This window comes from Ambystoma mexicanum, chromosome 9 (genome assembly GCF_040938575.1).
Source record: "Ambystoma mexicanum isolate Mex_15411 chromosome 9, UKY_AmexF1_1, whole genome shotgun sequence".
NCBI lineage: Eukaryota > Metazoa > Chordata > Amphibia > Caudata > Ambystomatidae > Ambystoma > Ambystoma mexicanum.
In genome coordinates, this window is record NC_090931.1 from 380,100,873 (window position 1) to 380,115,835 (window position 14,963).

The window sequence follows — 14,963 nt, forward strand, 5'->3', positions numbered from 1 at the left end:
GGCTGTCCCAAGGAGCCCCGGCAGGGACTTTGCCGGGGCTTGTGGGTAATAAATTCTGGGGCGATTGGCGCAAGTCAGACCTTTGTGGATTCCCACTGGTGTCTTCTTTTCGGAAATGCATGGAATTCCCCGTTTTACTTGGTGGCTTCGAAATCCTAGGCCCAAAACTGTAGTTTGTCCACAAGAGCAAAATCCTGCAAAATCTGCTCTGCCGAAAGACTTGGGTTTACCGGGGTTAACAGTGGTTTAGCCTATTCCCTTTGCGCCCAGGTAGGTGCACCCACACATGTGAGGTACCATTTTTGTCGGGACACCTGTGGGAACGCAGGAAGGTAGGACATTTGTTGTGTTCGCTTGGTTTTCATAACGTTTTCATACATTTGTTGCTGCACTTTGTCACACAACCCTTTCATTTCCCAAATGTGACCTACTTTAGTCACTGATTTAGGCACTATACAATTTTATAACCTGCACAAGTCACCTACCCTTCAAAAGGTCTGCCTGTGCTCTTTGAGAAAATGTATGCTTGCCCTTCCTCACCACATTTATTTTCCTTATTTACACATGCTAAGTATGTCTGTTTAGGCCATAAGCATAAAAATCCTGTGTACCATGGCTCAGTTTTTGACTTTGTGAAACATTACGAAAACATTTGTAATTTCCTAACTGGAAGAGTCGGGGGTATGTAGCGGAGCATTGCTTTTCCCAAAATTCACAGAAGCCATTGCCTTACCGGGCCAACCATGTCCACCACATACCTTTTTTCTGTCATTTTTCCACTTTTTCCCCAAACTGTGGACATTTTCCCTACATGGTTGTTGCCTGACCTTAGTAAATCACACCTTCCTTGTCTACTTTTCAGAAATGTATGCCTTTCTGTCTTCCCATTCAGCTTTCCTACCCTCCTCTTCCATTCCGTGTGACGCATGTCCTACTGGAAAAAAGGGCAAATTCGTCTCTCACAAAACACATGGTAACCATATAAAAATATGTTTTTTTGGTTTTCACTCAACCTGTTCTTGAAAGCCTGGAAAATGGTGAATTCATCACTGAAAACCATTTGTTCCTAGCTCTTACAAGGAAAAACCCACAGGCTTCTTTGTACATCATTTTATTGGCATTTTCTGAAGAAAAAAAAAACATGTTCTCCTTTTTTGGTTATTTTCTCTCACCCCCATACAGCAAACTAGGATTCCTTGGTGGCGTTATGACCGCCTACATGTGTGAAGAAAAGTAGCCAAATTTGTCTGAGATATCTCATGTAACAAAAAAGTTACAAGGGATTCAGTGGCGACATACCAAAATCACCACACAAGGCCTTGGCTCTGTGTGGGGTCGATGGGGTGTGGGGGGGGACCCTTTGCAGATAAGGGGTTAAAGAAGGCTCTGAATGTTTTTGATAGTTACGCTGAAACTTAAAACAGTCAAAAAGCTTCATTAATGGGATGACAAGTTTCTAAATTCAAATCAAGAAAAAACATATCTGTAGACTTTCTTCGATTATTGCAATCCCATGGCAGTAGCTTGCGAATTGCTGCGCATTATGGTGGAGGTTCAGTGATGCCAGACATAAAAAGGTATACAAGTTTAAATCTAGTGGTTTGTTTAGGCATGCTGCAGGTGTTTGGGCAATTTCTTATTAGGGAGGCATCGCTAGAGCTGAATGAAAATTCCTAAAATCCCTGTTGGGATTTAGGAAATCTACCACAAATAGTTATATTTAGAGCTGGGATGAAGGCCTCTGCATAGTACGCTAGCTATGACTCCAGCCTTATTGTGGGACTTTGTTTGGTCCAATGAGAAGGTAGTTTACACAGATTTAAACCTCAAGACATCAAGTCTCCCAATACGGTTTTTTGCTTTACTTGGGTGGTCAGAGTAAAATCTAGTTTACTATCACTAGGTTTATCTGAATTTTCGAATGATCCCCTGTTAAATTAATAAAGCAGTTTAGGATGCGATTATTCAGGCAGCTTTGCAGAAATAAGATGCTCATTTTATGCAATGTGCCTTTAACAACGTCTGGTTTCTATATGTCATTTTTTACCTTTCAGATGTGCCACTGGTTCTGCGAAAATATATTTTTATAATATTACTAATAGTGCTTCCAGAAAGGTAGTCATGAGACTATGTATGTCCCAAATCCAACTTGCGTTCCAGCAGGCTTTATGGGATAAAAAATCAAAATATTATTTATAAATGGGATTTGGTCTCAGAAGAAACTCGTTCCTTGTTTTTTTTTTGTCCTTAGTATGTTGTTCCTAGGAATTGTCTTATTGTTCCTTTACTTCGATATCTGAATTGTTATCATTGTCAATCAGCTTTTATTTTTTAAATGCAAGTGGATGATTAGTCTATATGTTGTTGCTTAGAATTTTATTGGCTGCAATTCATTTAATACAGAAGAAACTCATGTACCGCATCACTGTAAAGATGTTTATATTCATTTATTTTTGTCCTTATCATTGAATGGTAGTTGCTTGGTGCTAGAAAGGAATTGTTAAGGTCTAGGAAATGCCATGTGATTTTCTATTGCTAGATTAACAAGTTACTTACCATCTGGTAACGTTCTTTCAACTGGATGTTCCTCTAACGTATTCCACATCTTTGACATGTAATGTCCACAGCTGTGCACTTTGGAAAGTTTTTCAGCAGAGGGTGTCCTGTGTCGATGACGTTGGGTCGATGTCCCTCCAAGGCCTCCGTCGAGGGCGACGTCACTGGATGTTATATATAGGACGCACAGCGCCAGTAGCCTCAGTTTAAGTTTTTTCCCCCAGAACGTGTGTCCCCCAGTCTCATGCCTGCTTGACTGCACATAGCCTTGTGGTACGTAAACTGCAATTGCATAGGATATTCTCCAGAGGGGCAGGCTGGGAGGGCGATGTGGAATACGTTGGAAGAACATCCAGTCGAAAGAACGTGACCAGTTGGTAAGTAACTTGTTCTTCGAATGGATTTTGTCCTCCAACGTATTCCACATCTTTGACAGACTCCCAAAGCAGTACCAGTAAATGGAGAAAGCAGAAGAATTTAGAGTACCCAATCAGATTGCAGAATAAAGAACTGCCTTTCCAAAGGCCATATACTGACCATGGATTGTATCCAGGGAGTAATGTTTAACAAAGGTGTGGATTGAAGCCCATGAGGCTGCATCACAAATATTCCTAATAGGAACCCCCCGTTGAAGTGCGGTGAAAGTAGCCACGCCCCTAGTGGAATGAGCTCGCAATCCATCAGGAGGGTCCTTACCTGCCAATCTGTAATACTGCGTAATGGTGAGGATAATCCACCTGCACAAGGTCTGTTTGATAACAGCCTGGCCCAATCGGTGTCCGGCATATCCTACAAAGAGTTGATCGTCCACTCTGACCTTGGACATCATAGAAATGTAAAAGCTCAGAGCTCTCCTAGGATCCAACCGATGGAGTCGCTCCACTTCCTTACCAGGATGAGGAGGATGATAGAAAGATGGAAGAACCACCTTCTGACTCAAATGAAAGTCAGATACTACCTTAGGTAGAAAGGAGGGACGCACCCACAGTACAACCCTGTCGTTGTGAAACACAGTAAAGGGTGGCTTAGAGGATAGTGCCTGCAATTCACTCACTCTGCGAGCGGAAGTAACCGCAACCAAGGACACAGTCTTGAAGGACAATTTGTATTTATTTGTATTTATTTTATTTATAAAGCGCAGCCAGGCCCAGGGGCATACGGGCGCATAAGTTAGATCTGGTTACAGTTGCAATTGAAAGCAGTCAATAAGGGTTACGTTACATTGCAGTTACAGGTGGGTACAAACTTAGTCATGCAAATGCATATATACATAGTCTAGTATAAGTACATAAATTACAAAAGTGTGCCAGTGACAGTCGATCATGCTGGGATCAGGCGGTTAGGCTGTCATAGAGTCCATGTTGTGAAGCCAACACTTCTTGTTATGTTTAAATAGGTTAAATGAAGGTTCTGCTCGCAAAAGCGCAGGTATTGTGTTCCATAATTTGGAGGCTTGTACAGGGAAGCTAGCACCACCCGAGTTATGAAGTTTAAATCTCGGTATGGACATAGTGTTAGCTTGTGCTGCTCTAAGAGGTCTTGAAGAAGTGTGAGGTGTAAGTTGGTTGGTGAGGTAGGCTGGTGCAAGGTTGGCCCTGGCTTTATGTGTAAGGGCCAGGGTTTTAAGGGATATTCTGTGCTTGACTGGAAGCCAACGTAGTTTGCATCTGGTCTCCGAGATGTGCATCTTTTTGGGGATGTTGAGGGCAGCTCCGATGGCATTATTTTGAATTACTTGCAGTTTGTTGATATTTTTGTAGCTAGTGCCTAAGTAAAGGGCATTACAATAGTCTATCTTGGATAGGACTAATGCTCTAGCAAGAGTAATGCAATTGGGTGAGGAGATGAACGGCCTACATGCAGTGATCAGCTTGCAGGTGTAAGCGGCTGATGATGCTACTGCATTAGTTTGTTTGGAGAAGGATAAGGTGGCATCGATGTAAACCCCAAGGGTGTTGGTGTTATTTGACACGGGGATGAGATTGCCATCTATGGTGAAGGATTTAAATGCGGGATTGAGATTTTTGAGTTTGTCGTGAGTGCCAAGGATGATCAACTCGGTTTTTTCGTCATTGAGACAGAGTCCATGATGTGCCATCCATGCTTGAATTACTGAGTAGATTTCATTAAGGGTTTTGCTAAAACCCTTAATGAAACCCTAAATAATCTCAAAGGACAAGAGTGCAAAGGTTCAAACGGAGCACCCATGAGAAATTTCAAAACCAAATTCAAATCCCAAACCGGCACCTGGAAAGGGGACGGCGGGAAATACATTAGTCAGTCCTTTAAGAAATTGAGAAATCAAAGGAATCTTAAAGTAAGAACATTCTTCAGACGAGCGCTTAAAGATAGACAGGGCTGCCAGGTTACTCTTAATGGTACCCACCTGAAGACCCTGTGGGCCAAAGAAAGTAAGAAAGACAGAACCATAGGAATGGAGCACTGAAAAGGATCAACATTGTGGCCTCTGCACCAATCGCAGAACTTACGCCAATGGCACAGGGATTTTGTTGCAGACCGCCTGACCGAAAGCAACACCTCCATCACGTCATCCGGGAGGTCCCAATCCTTATACCTCAACCTTTCAGATACCAAGTGTGAAGGTTGAGAGTCTTGACCTCTCGATGGAGAACCTGATCCCCCTCGCGCGAGAGCAGATCCTCTCGGTAGAGAGGACGGCGTGGTGGGCAGATGGATATTTCTAGAAGGTCCGGGTACCAGGCTCTCCTGGCCCAATCCGGAGCAATGAGGATCATGTGGGAACCGAACCTCCGTAACCGCCGCAACACTTGCGTAATGTCGGGGACTGGAGGAAGCGCATACAGCAGTGGGAATGACCAATCCACTACGAACGCATCTCCTAAAGCTCCTCTTGGAGGAAATTCCTTTGAGAAGAATCTCTCGCACTTCTGGTTGACACTGGTGGCGAAGAGATCCACTTGTGGGGTTCCCCAAAGGGCAAAGAACTCCTGAAGGACTTCCTGAGCCAACTCCCACTTGTGAGAGATCATGCTCTGCCTGCTCAGAGCGTCCGCCGCCGCATTTTCGTCTCCGGCCAGATGAACTTCCGAGATCGTAATTCCCTGCTGGATGTCCCAGAACCAGAGCTGCATTGCCTCTCTGCACAACGGGAGTGATCCTACCAACCCCCTTTTTTGTTGAGGTAATGCATGGCCACTGTGTCGTCTGTCATGATCAGGCCACTCTTTCCCCGTACAGACGGCAAAAAAGCCTTCAGGGCTAGCCTGATGGCTCTCAGCTCTAACAGATTGATGTGGAGTTTGGACTCCGACGGAGACCAACCACCACTGGCGGTCAAGTCATTGGCATGAGCGCCCCATCCTGTGAGGGAAGCGTCCATCACTACAGTCATCCCCGGCCACGGTTGCCAAAACAGCTCCCCCTTCATTAGGTTCCCTTCGTTGGCCCTCCACAGAAGATCCTGGGAGACCGAGAGTGGAATCTGGACGGGATCCGACATCTTGCCGGAGAACTGCGACCACTGCATGTTGACGACCCATTGCAGGGATCTCATCCGCAGCCTGGCCACTGGCACCAGAAAAATGCAGGATGCAATGAGGCTGAGCAACCTTAAGAATTCGAAAGCCGGGAGACTCTGGGCATGTTGAAACTTGTCCATCATCTGCACAATGTGGTGAGCCCTCACCTTTGGAGGAGAGCACTTCCCCAAGGACGCGTCTAACACAGTCCCGATGTACTGGAGCTGTTGGGAACGTGTCAGATGAGACTTCTTGAAATTCAGGGAGAAGCCCAGCCTGTGGCGGGTGCGGCAGGTGTGACCGAGATGATCCAACGCTTGCTCGGGAGAGCACGCCCGGATCAGTCAGTCGTCCAAGTAGGGGTAGACTTGAATTCCCCCTCGCCTGAGGTATGCTGCCATCACCACCATTAGCTTGGTGAAGACCTTCGGGCGGAGGTAAATCCGAATGGCAGGACCCAAAACTGAAAGTGTAAGCCGCCAGACGCAAACCTCAGGTACTTTCTGTGCTTGGGATGCATCGGCACATGAAAGTAAGCATCCTGTAGGTCCAGAGACACTAACCAATCCTGAAGTTGAAGGGCATGGAGGCCTTGAGAAAGAGTAACCATCTTGAACTTGTGCTTCCTGAGAAGTTTGTTCAACCAACACAAGTCCATGATGGGTCTCAATCCCTCGTCTTTCTTCGGGATAAATAAATAAGGGGAATACCATCCCTTGTTCCTCTCCGCTACAGGCACCAGTTCTATAGCGCCTTTCTCCAGCAGGGTTAAGATTTCCTATGCAAGGAGCAAATCTGGAAGCTTCAAAGAGAGTTTCCCCGGTGGATTGTTGTAAGGCCGATGAAGGAACGGAAGGCAGTAGCCGCGGGCTATGGTATCCAGAACCCACCCATCTGAAGTAATGGCTCGCCATTCTTTGAGATGCTGAGACAGTCTGCCCCTAACCGGCGAACCATGGGACATGGCCTCATGACTGTTTGGAAGCAACTGCGGCAGTGCCTGAAGGCAAGCTGCCTGAGCGGCTTTGGCACCACAATTTCCCCGACCACCACAGATACTTTTTCCCTGGCCCCTTTGACTGGCTGCCCCTCTCGTTCTACCAAAGGAGTAGTAACGAAAAGAACCTCCCCTCCATTGCTGTCCCCTAGGATGAAAAGGCAGAGGTGGACGCACAGCTGCTCTTAAAGATTTAGCCGCAGCTTTTGATGTCTGCGAACTCTCAAGGCTCTCGTCAGCCTTGCTGCCAAAGAAACGTGTGCCATCAAATGGCATTTTCAGAAGACGGGCCTGCACATCTGGCGAAAAAAAACCCCCGACTTCTGCAACCACGCAAATCTGCGTATAACGGTGCTCGTAGCCATGGATTGGCTAACACGGTCGGCCGTATCCAAACCTGACTGAAGGGATTTGCACATGGCATCCTTGCCGTCTTGCACGAAACCAAGGAACCCATCCCTTTCTTCCCCCTAGGGAATATGCACAGCCGCTAAAGAAAAACAGGTGCACAGAGTGTGTGAGAACCTTGCTAAGTCACAAGTGGAGTTGGCGGATTTCAAGGCCATGCTCCCAGCAGAAAATACCTTCCAAGCACAACCGTTGAAGTGCTTGTCGTCCCTATCAGGAGGGATCGTAGGGTACGCCACCTGCCTCGAGGTGGACGTAGCGGCCTGAACCACCAAACTCTCGAGAGTGGGATGAGTGGATAAATAGCTGCAGTCGGCAACGGAAGGGCGGCACTTCTATGTCAAAGATTTATTAACAGCCGGAAGAGATTCCGGGGACTGTCAAGCAGCTGCCACCCTTTTCTGTAAGGTGAGATGAAACGGTAACACCGGGTCAGAAGATGGACCTTGATCTAAGATGTCCGTTACATCATCCTGTACAAAGTCTTCAGGAGGACTGGACCAGCCCAGATACTCCGAGACCCTAGCCATGAGCCTCCTGTATGAAGACTCAGCATGAGCCCCAGTGTCATGCTTGCCGGACATACCCCTGGACCAGGAACAACTTCTCCATACAAGATGAGTTACGCCCACAGAACCAGTAGACCTTTTTACTCAAAATGGAGGTTGTTCGATACATTGCCCGGAAAACGACGTCTGCATTTTTCACGTCGTTAATTTTCACGTGACTTAGGTCCGTCACGTGTATCACGGCAGTGCGTACATAAGCAGCGTGGAAACTCCATTCGCTGCTTCTGATTAAGTCAATGTTGGCGTTTGTAGCTGAACCCCGGACCTGCGTTCTTGCATTCCTGTCAGCAAACTTCTTTGGCCTAATTTGAGCTTGTTTTCCTCCACACGCTAATTCCTGGGTTGCGTGTATCCGGTTCGCGTGCCAAATCTCCACGCGGACGCTGTCTGCAAGCGCGGCTGTCCAGAGCTGCGTGTATCCTGTTCGCGTGCCAAATCTCCACGCGGACGCTGTCTGCAAGAGCGGCTGTCCGGAGCTGCGTGTATCCTGTTCGCGTGCCAAATCTCCACGCGGACGCTGTCTGCAAACGCGGCTGTCCAGAGCTGCGTGTATCCTGTTCGCGTGCCAAATCTCCACGCGGACGCTGTCTGCAAGCGCGGCTGTCCTGAGCTGCGTGAATCCTGTTCGCGTGCCAAATCTCCACGCGGACGCTGTCTGCAAGCGCGGCTATCCTGAGCTGCGTGAATCCTGTTCGCGTGCCAAATCTCCACGTGGACGCTGTCTGCAAGCGCGGCGGTCCTGAGCTGCGTGAATCTTGTTCGCGTGCCAAAACTCCACGCGGACGCTGTCTGCAAGCGCGGCTGTCCTGAGCTGCGTGAATCCAGTTGGCGTGCCAAATCTCCACGCGGACGCTGTCTGCTAGCGCGGCTGTCCAGAGCTGCGTGAATCCTGTTCGCGTGTCCGATTCTTCACGCCGAAACGCTGTCTACAGGCGCGGCTGGCTTGGCTGCGTGTATGCTGTCGCGTGCAATCCTGTACATGTTTTTCTGAACTTCTTCGAACTTTTGGTACCTGTGACAGTCAACAGGTGAGATTCTTATTTTGTTCTTTGTGGGAAAGGAAGTATTTCATGAACTATTGGAAAGTGAATGTGCACAGTACATTGGACGCTACCCTGTGGTGCACCAACCCGGTATCTAGCGAGAGCCTTGTGCCGTTCGGGATAAGTCTCCCTTACTAATCTTCCCTTCCTTTGTCATTTGTTCAACTCTTGGAACTCTTCAAGATATTGTCCTGGAAGTCTTAAGTTTAGCCCTAAGGTCAGTGTTTGAATTAATCCCAATTCTGTGTTTCTTAGTATTTAATTTGGGACAGTGTCTTATGATATTTATTTATTTTAGGCCTACTTCCTGTACAATTCCCACGCCCTTTCCAGTGATCCATCTCTCTGCCTGTTTTATTCAGTCAGAGAGTTGTATCATTTGGAAGGTCTAATTTGACCTGCCTTCAATCAAGTCGTGTGAAGATAGGATCTGGGAAAGCCCTACCAAATTGTATCCTTTTTTGGTTACTATATCCTTTTTAGTTGATACTTTGGTGATTTATGACACCCAGGCTCAGGCCTACCAAATTCCACTTCCGGAGAAGTGTCCAAATGTTAGGCAGAATTATATGCAGTACCCTTTGGGAACATCACACACAATTAAGACTACGAGTGACAGTACAAATTCACCTTTGGTACAAGCCTGTACTACAAAGTTAAAGTGGTAGCAGTAGCAGAGCAGCAAGACTCGCAAGAGTAAGTGAGCAGTATCAAATAGTTACACAAAGGACAGCAATTACTATGATTCAGGCAAACACTAGGTTTCCATGTAAAAAAAATATACATTTATTTAACTCTTCAGTTGTATAATATTGCACTATTATAAGCAAGTCAAAAATCACAATCTTAATACACCACACCACTTCCCTTAAATTCCAGACAAGTTAAGCTCACAAAATGAAGTGGGAGCAAAATGGCACCCCAGCAATTTAAAAGGGAGGGAAAGACAAAAGTTATTAGAAATTAGATCAAACCAACAGGTAGGTACTCTTGGCAGTTGAACAAGGGGAACTTCAGTGAGGAGATCAGATAGAAAACGCTTAGGGTCTAAGTCAATGGGTCAAAAGTCTTTTGCTCAAGATCACACAGTTCAGGGTAGTTCGCTGTAAAGTTTGTGGCACGGTTTCCGGACGAGGTTAGTTGATACAAAAGTTAGTTCAAAGAGAAGAGAAGGACAAGCCCTTGGATTGGATAAAGATTTCAAACACTTTCACCGCGGTTGAAAGAAACGGACAACCGGATTTGCACAGTACCTTAAAACGGAGAGAAAGCTGTAGCTAAGGCGGACGTTCCTGGTAGCTCCTGCAGGCTCACGGTTCCTGAAGCGACTGTCGGACTGACAAGAAGTAGGAAGACTGGAGGGTCCTGCACTACCCAGGGAAGAAACCAGCAGCAGAGCAAAGCAACAAATAAAAGGTGTGCTCCTTAAAACCCAAGCAGGGTCCGACCTTCCTGGCTATCCGGCCCACTGTAGCTCTGTACAGCGAATTCGACCAGAGGAGGGGTCCTGGCTTGCAGTTGGGCAAAATGGTTGGTCCCACCAGCTCAAGGGAAGAAGTTTCCTGGAGGATCTTCTCTGTCAGCGGATTCTGGAGATTCGGACCTGCAGCAGGGCTTCACCAGGCGGTTCAGTCGTTGTAGGGGTCCTCTTCTGCCAGTTCCTCGTTAGTTCTTTCGTTCCAGTGGCGACTCTGCCTTTCCAGTCCCAGAGACCTGCTTTTTATGCAGTTTTCCCCCATTTATACAGCCTGGCTGTCAATCACACAGCAGGGTGGCTGTCCTGGCAAGGACAGTCCCCTTAGCCAATCAAGCAGGAGTGCGACTTGGGTTACCAAGGGAACCCATGGCAGGGGTCCGAAGGCCCCTCCCTCACATCTTGCCTACCTAGACTTTCAGGTGCATTAAGGAGGGCTTCTGTGCAGAAGCCTGCGAAAAGACAGCGAACAAAGCAATCATTCCCGGTTTGGTGCGCAGAGAAAAAAAAGACCCATAAACCCAGCTGGAGCCAAAATAAAATGTATTTGGTCAAGCAGGTTTATGTTCGTGGCTAATATAATAGCCTAAAACAAGACCACGTTTATATAAGATAATCGCGGTAGAAAAGTTAGGGTAGTTACCACTGCCACCAGCCAAGTCTTAATGTAAAGGGAGCGAAACAATACAGTAGTCAGCCCCAAAAAATGGAGTCGGTGTGAAGTCTCAAAGACAACCCTGTGTCACTGCACTGAAGGTGCAGTGTAACATACATGAAAATATGAGGCCCTGGAGTAGGTGAGGTGCCAGTGCTCAAGATCACACAAAAAGTGAAAACACACACAGCAAAACACATGTAAGAGTGGGAAAAAAAGGCTCACACTCTTACCAGGTGGAAAAAATAAATCCTAGACATCCAGCAAAGCTGCTGAGGGACTCATTAGGTAAGGGAAATTAGCCATTTATGAGAATTTTCCCTAACACCAACCCATTGGCGTCATCAAGGGTTTGTCGCAACTCCTCCAATTGACTGTCTCCAGAAAAAACTGGAGCCACATCAAGTTCACCAGGGTCCTCAAAATCAGACCTCCTCTTTATAAATGTTATCCAGAGGGAGTTGAAAGCCTGGCCTGGGGACAGAAGAGGGCCTGGAGTGCAAGAATGGCCTCACAGACTTCCCAGTAGCCTTCCTAGGAGGATCCATGAGATCCGGGTACTCCACAGGGAAATTGTGGGGAAATATACCCGAAAGGGTTGGGGGTGCCGAAGGCTTTGACGACGTGATCGCCGAAGGCTTCGGCGTCGACACTGGTGCCGACGGCACTGTTGACTAATAAGACGGCAAAGCGTCAACGTCCGAGTCGAACAGACACAGCGCCGACCTAGTCGACGCCGGCTTCAAGCCCATAGCAGGTTGCAGCAGTCTCGCTGGAGTCGAGGACCGAGACCTGGAGGCATGTCTCTGGCGACTTTCCTGAGCCTTGTCGAACGGGACCTTGAAGGTTCCTGGTGCGAGTAGCGTCGCGGACTCGAGCCCGAAGGTGTGCAAGCCATGGTACGAGATCGTTCCTTGCCGGCTACGTTAGAAGGCTCGACCTGAACCGTGCCCTGCGATTGGAATATCGCTAAATCTGCTCCTTAAAGGCAGCCCATTCCTCTGGAGTTGAGGGCTTGGTTGGACATGCCACTTTCCTCAAGGCACCGTCCTCCGAGGAGGACGGGGAAGGTGACCGTTGACAGCGCTTCCTAGAGTGCCGGGGCGAGGAAGAAGAATGGCGGGAACCACTCCGGGACCGAGATCCCCGGGCCACCTCCCAACGCGGAGAGTCGCCCCTCGAGTCGTCGATGGAAACCCCCTGGGACGATTTACATTTTCGGGACTTACTTGGCTTAGAGCCACTACCTACCTGGAGCTTCCCCTTACGCTCTCGCAAGACCTTGGCAGTCAGCGATTGGCATTTCGATCAGTCGTCGTGTCGTGCGATTCGCCCAAGCACCACAAACAAATGCGATGCAGGTCGGTGATCGACATTTTCAACTTGCAGTCCCGGCAAGTCTTGAAGCCAGACCGCGGAGTTGGAGGGGTCGAAGAAAAAGACATCTCAACGATGAACACACGAGGCGCGCTGAGTTTCACGAAGCAACACTTTCACTGAAAAAACAGAACTGGGGCTATGGGCGCCCTATAACATCCGGTGAGGTCGCCCTCGACAGAGGCCTTTGAGGGACATCGACCCAATGTCATTGACGCAGGACGCCCTCTGCTGAAAAAGTTTCCTAAGTGCACAGCTGTGGACATTACATGTCAAAGATGTGGAATACGTTGGCGGACACAATCCATTCGAAATAGATTTACATTGTACATTTTATGAATTTATTTTTAAATAAACTTCTTTCATACTGATGCTGAAATATATTGCGTGCATGCTCAATTTATCTTATTCTCTTTAAGGTGTTTAAAGGTCCTTCCCCCCCTTCTATCAAGAGAAAAACATTTAAACTTAATGATCACTATCAATTGTCAACATTATTTAAAGAACAAATATCTGAAATAACTTCTTGTAAAGCACAATCATTCTCTCTATGCTGTGCAAAGCATAAAAAAAAATCTAAAATGGTGTTAAGGATAGGAGCCCCTTTTTAGTCTCTATGATGTTCTGAGTGATTCACAGATGTTTGATGAGAATTCTTCCAACCGCATGAATTTGTGGGCCAAGAAATGACAAACAAATATCTTTGTACAGGATAAAAAATGTTTGGAAAAACTATTGTTTTAAATGTGTAGGCATAATAATTTAAGAGTACATAATACACATTCAATTGGTACCTGTATCGAGCAAGAAAGACCTGAAGCTTGGCAGAGGCCCGGCTGTCTGGCTCCGGCATTAGAGACACACTATCGACATCTAGTTCTTCCATTTCACTTGCTGTATCCACCTGAGAAGAATGGGACATAATCAAGATACTTTGCATTCCAACATACTCATACTTAATTAATCCCTATTATGTGTTTAGTTTTCACTACCTTTAAACGCTACATTTTCTAAATGCATTCTTCATTGCTTTCCTTTATAAACCTCTATAAAGTTTACAGCCGCACATGGTAAATGCGTGATTTTCTATGTCTAGTTCATAACCTATGGTACCTTGGTGTCCAGCAACAATTGTTAGCATGAATTCCCGGTCACACATCACTATATTCTTTGAACTCTATCTATATTTAAATAAAACAACCACATTTTCATGGCCACAGCCAAACGGTGGATTAGGAAACATTTTAAAAATTTAAACCAAATACCTTTAGTCCATAGATTCTTAATAACCCCAAACAGGGACCCTTAAAGAATAGAAAATAGAAACCTATGAATAGGTAGCACTGTCCCAATCTCAGAGCAACCTGCTTAACTACCCAAAGAAAAAGTTTGGTTCTGTCAGTTACAAGCATAAATGCATACAAACGTATGTCAAGGAAAACACTTTTGAAGTCTCCAATATGTCGGAAGGTTTGGCGGTGGCGAGCTTCATTAAATCACTGGAACTTGGCACTGCTTTGGCTTGAGAGAGGATTGGGATGCTCTGTATGGATACTATGCCTTGGCTCCAACTACTCAGGCTGGCCTCTCTAGTCTAGGCCACGTCGCATATCTTTCCTTCAGCTACTTTATATATAGGAATTCTGGCTATTATGTTTCCTCTATCTTGGAAACATATAACTACTTGTCTAATACTATTTTTATCCAATATGCACTGAACCTTTGTCACAATTACTTGTATTGTACTGTATTGAAAATGTTTATACGATCTGCTCCTTTTCTACCATTGATAATTTCAATTGCCTTTTTTTTTAACTTTAGTTTTTATTGGCATTTTGTAATACAACAAACTCCCCCCCTCTATCACCCCCCCCAACAACCCCCCATGCCCCTTCCCCGTGTCCAGTTCAAAGTGTTCATCTAGGGAGACTCCTAGTGTACCCTCTGAGACCTGTGCCTCGGAGATGATGCGATTCGTGACCATGTCACCTCTTGACTAGGCGCCGCCTACCCCCGGGGCGTGGGTCCCGCTGTCCAGTCATTTGGTTGAAAGAAAAAGGTCGACAGGACAAATGGCCGACACCATTTGGTCGAAAGCCAAATGGTCGAATTTTTGTAAAATATATTCTTTTTTTTAGGTTTTCGTTTAGGGAAAAAAAGGGTTTTTTAGAAAAAAAAAAGGGGGTTGGGGGGGACCCCCCCCCAAAAAAAAAAACAAAAAAAAAGTGAAAATACAAAAAAAATAAAATTCGACCATTTGGCTTTCGACCAAATGGTGTCGACCATTTGTCCTGTCAACCTTTTTTTTTTCAACCAAATGTCTGGTAACCATGGGTCCCCCAGTCAATTGCCAAGTGTTGTGGAGCTAGTCTTGACCCTTCCGG

The 14,963-nt window shown here is 46.4% G+C and overlaps 1 protein-coding gene across 9 annotated transcripts in view; it reads right to left on the bottom strand.

Moving 5' to 3' along the window:
- The window catches only part of TSPOAP1 (TSPO associated protein 1), a 3,887,333-nt gene that overhangs the window by 1,856,559 nt on the left and 2,015,811 nt on the right, over positions 1-14,963 (bottom strand). For all 9 annotated transcript variants that reach the window (XM_069614850.1, XM_069614845.1, XM_069614847.1 and 6 more), the window contains one exon: positions 13,374-13,483. In XM_069614850.1, coding sequence (XP_069470951.1) covers positions 13,374-13,483 — 110 coding nt within the window. The remainder of the gene's footprint in view (positions 1-13,373; positions 13,484-14,963) is intronic.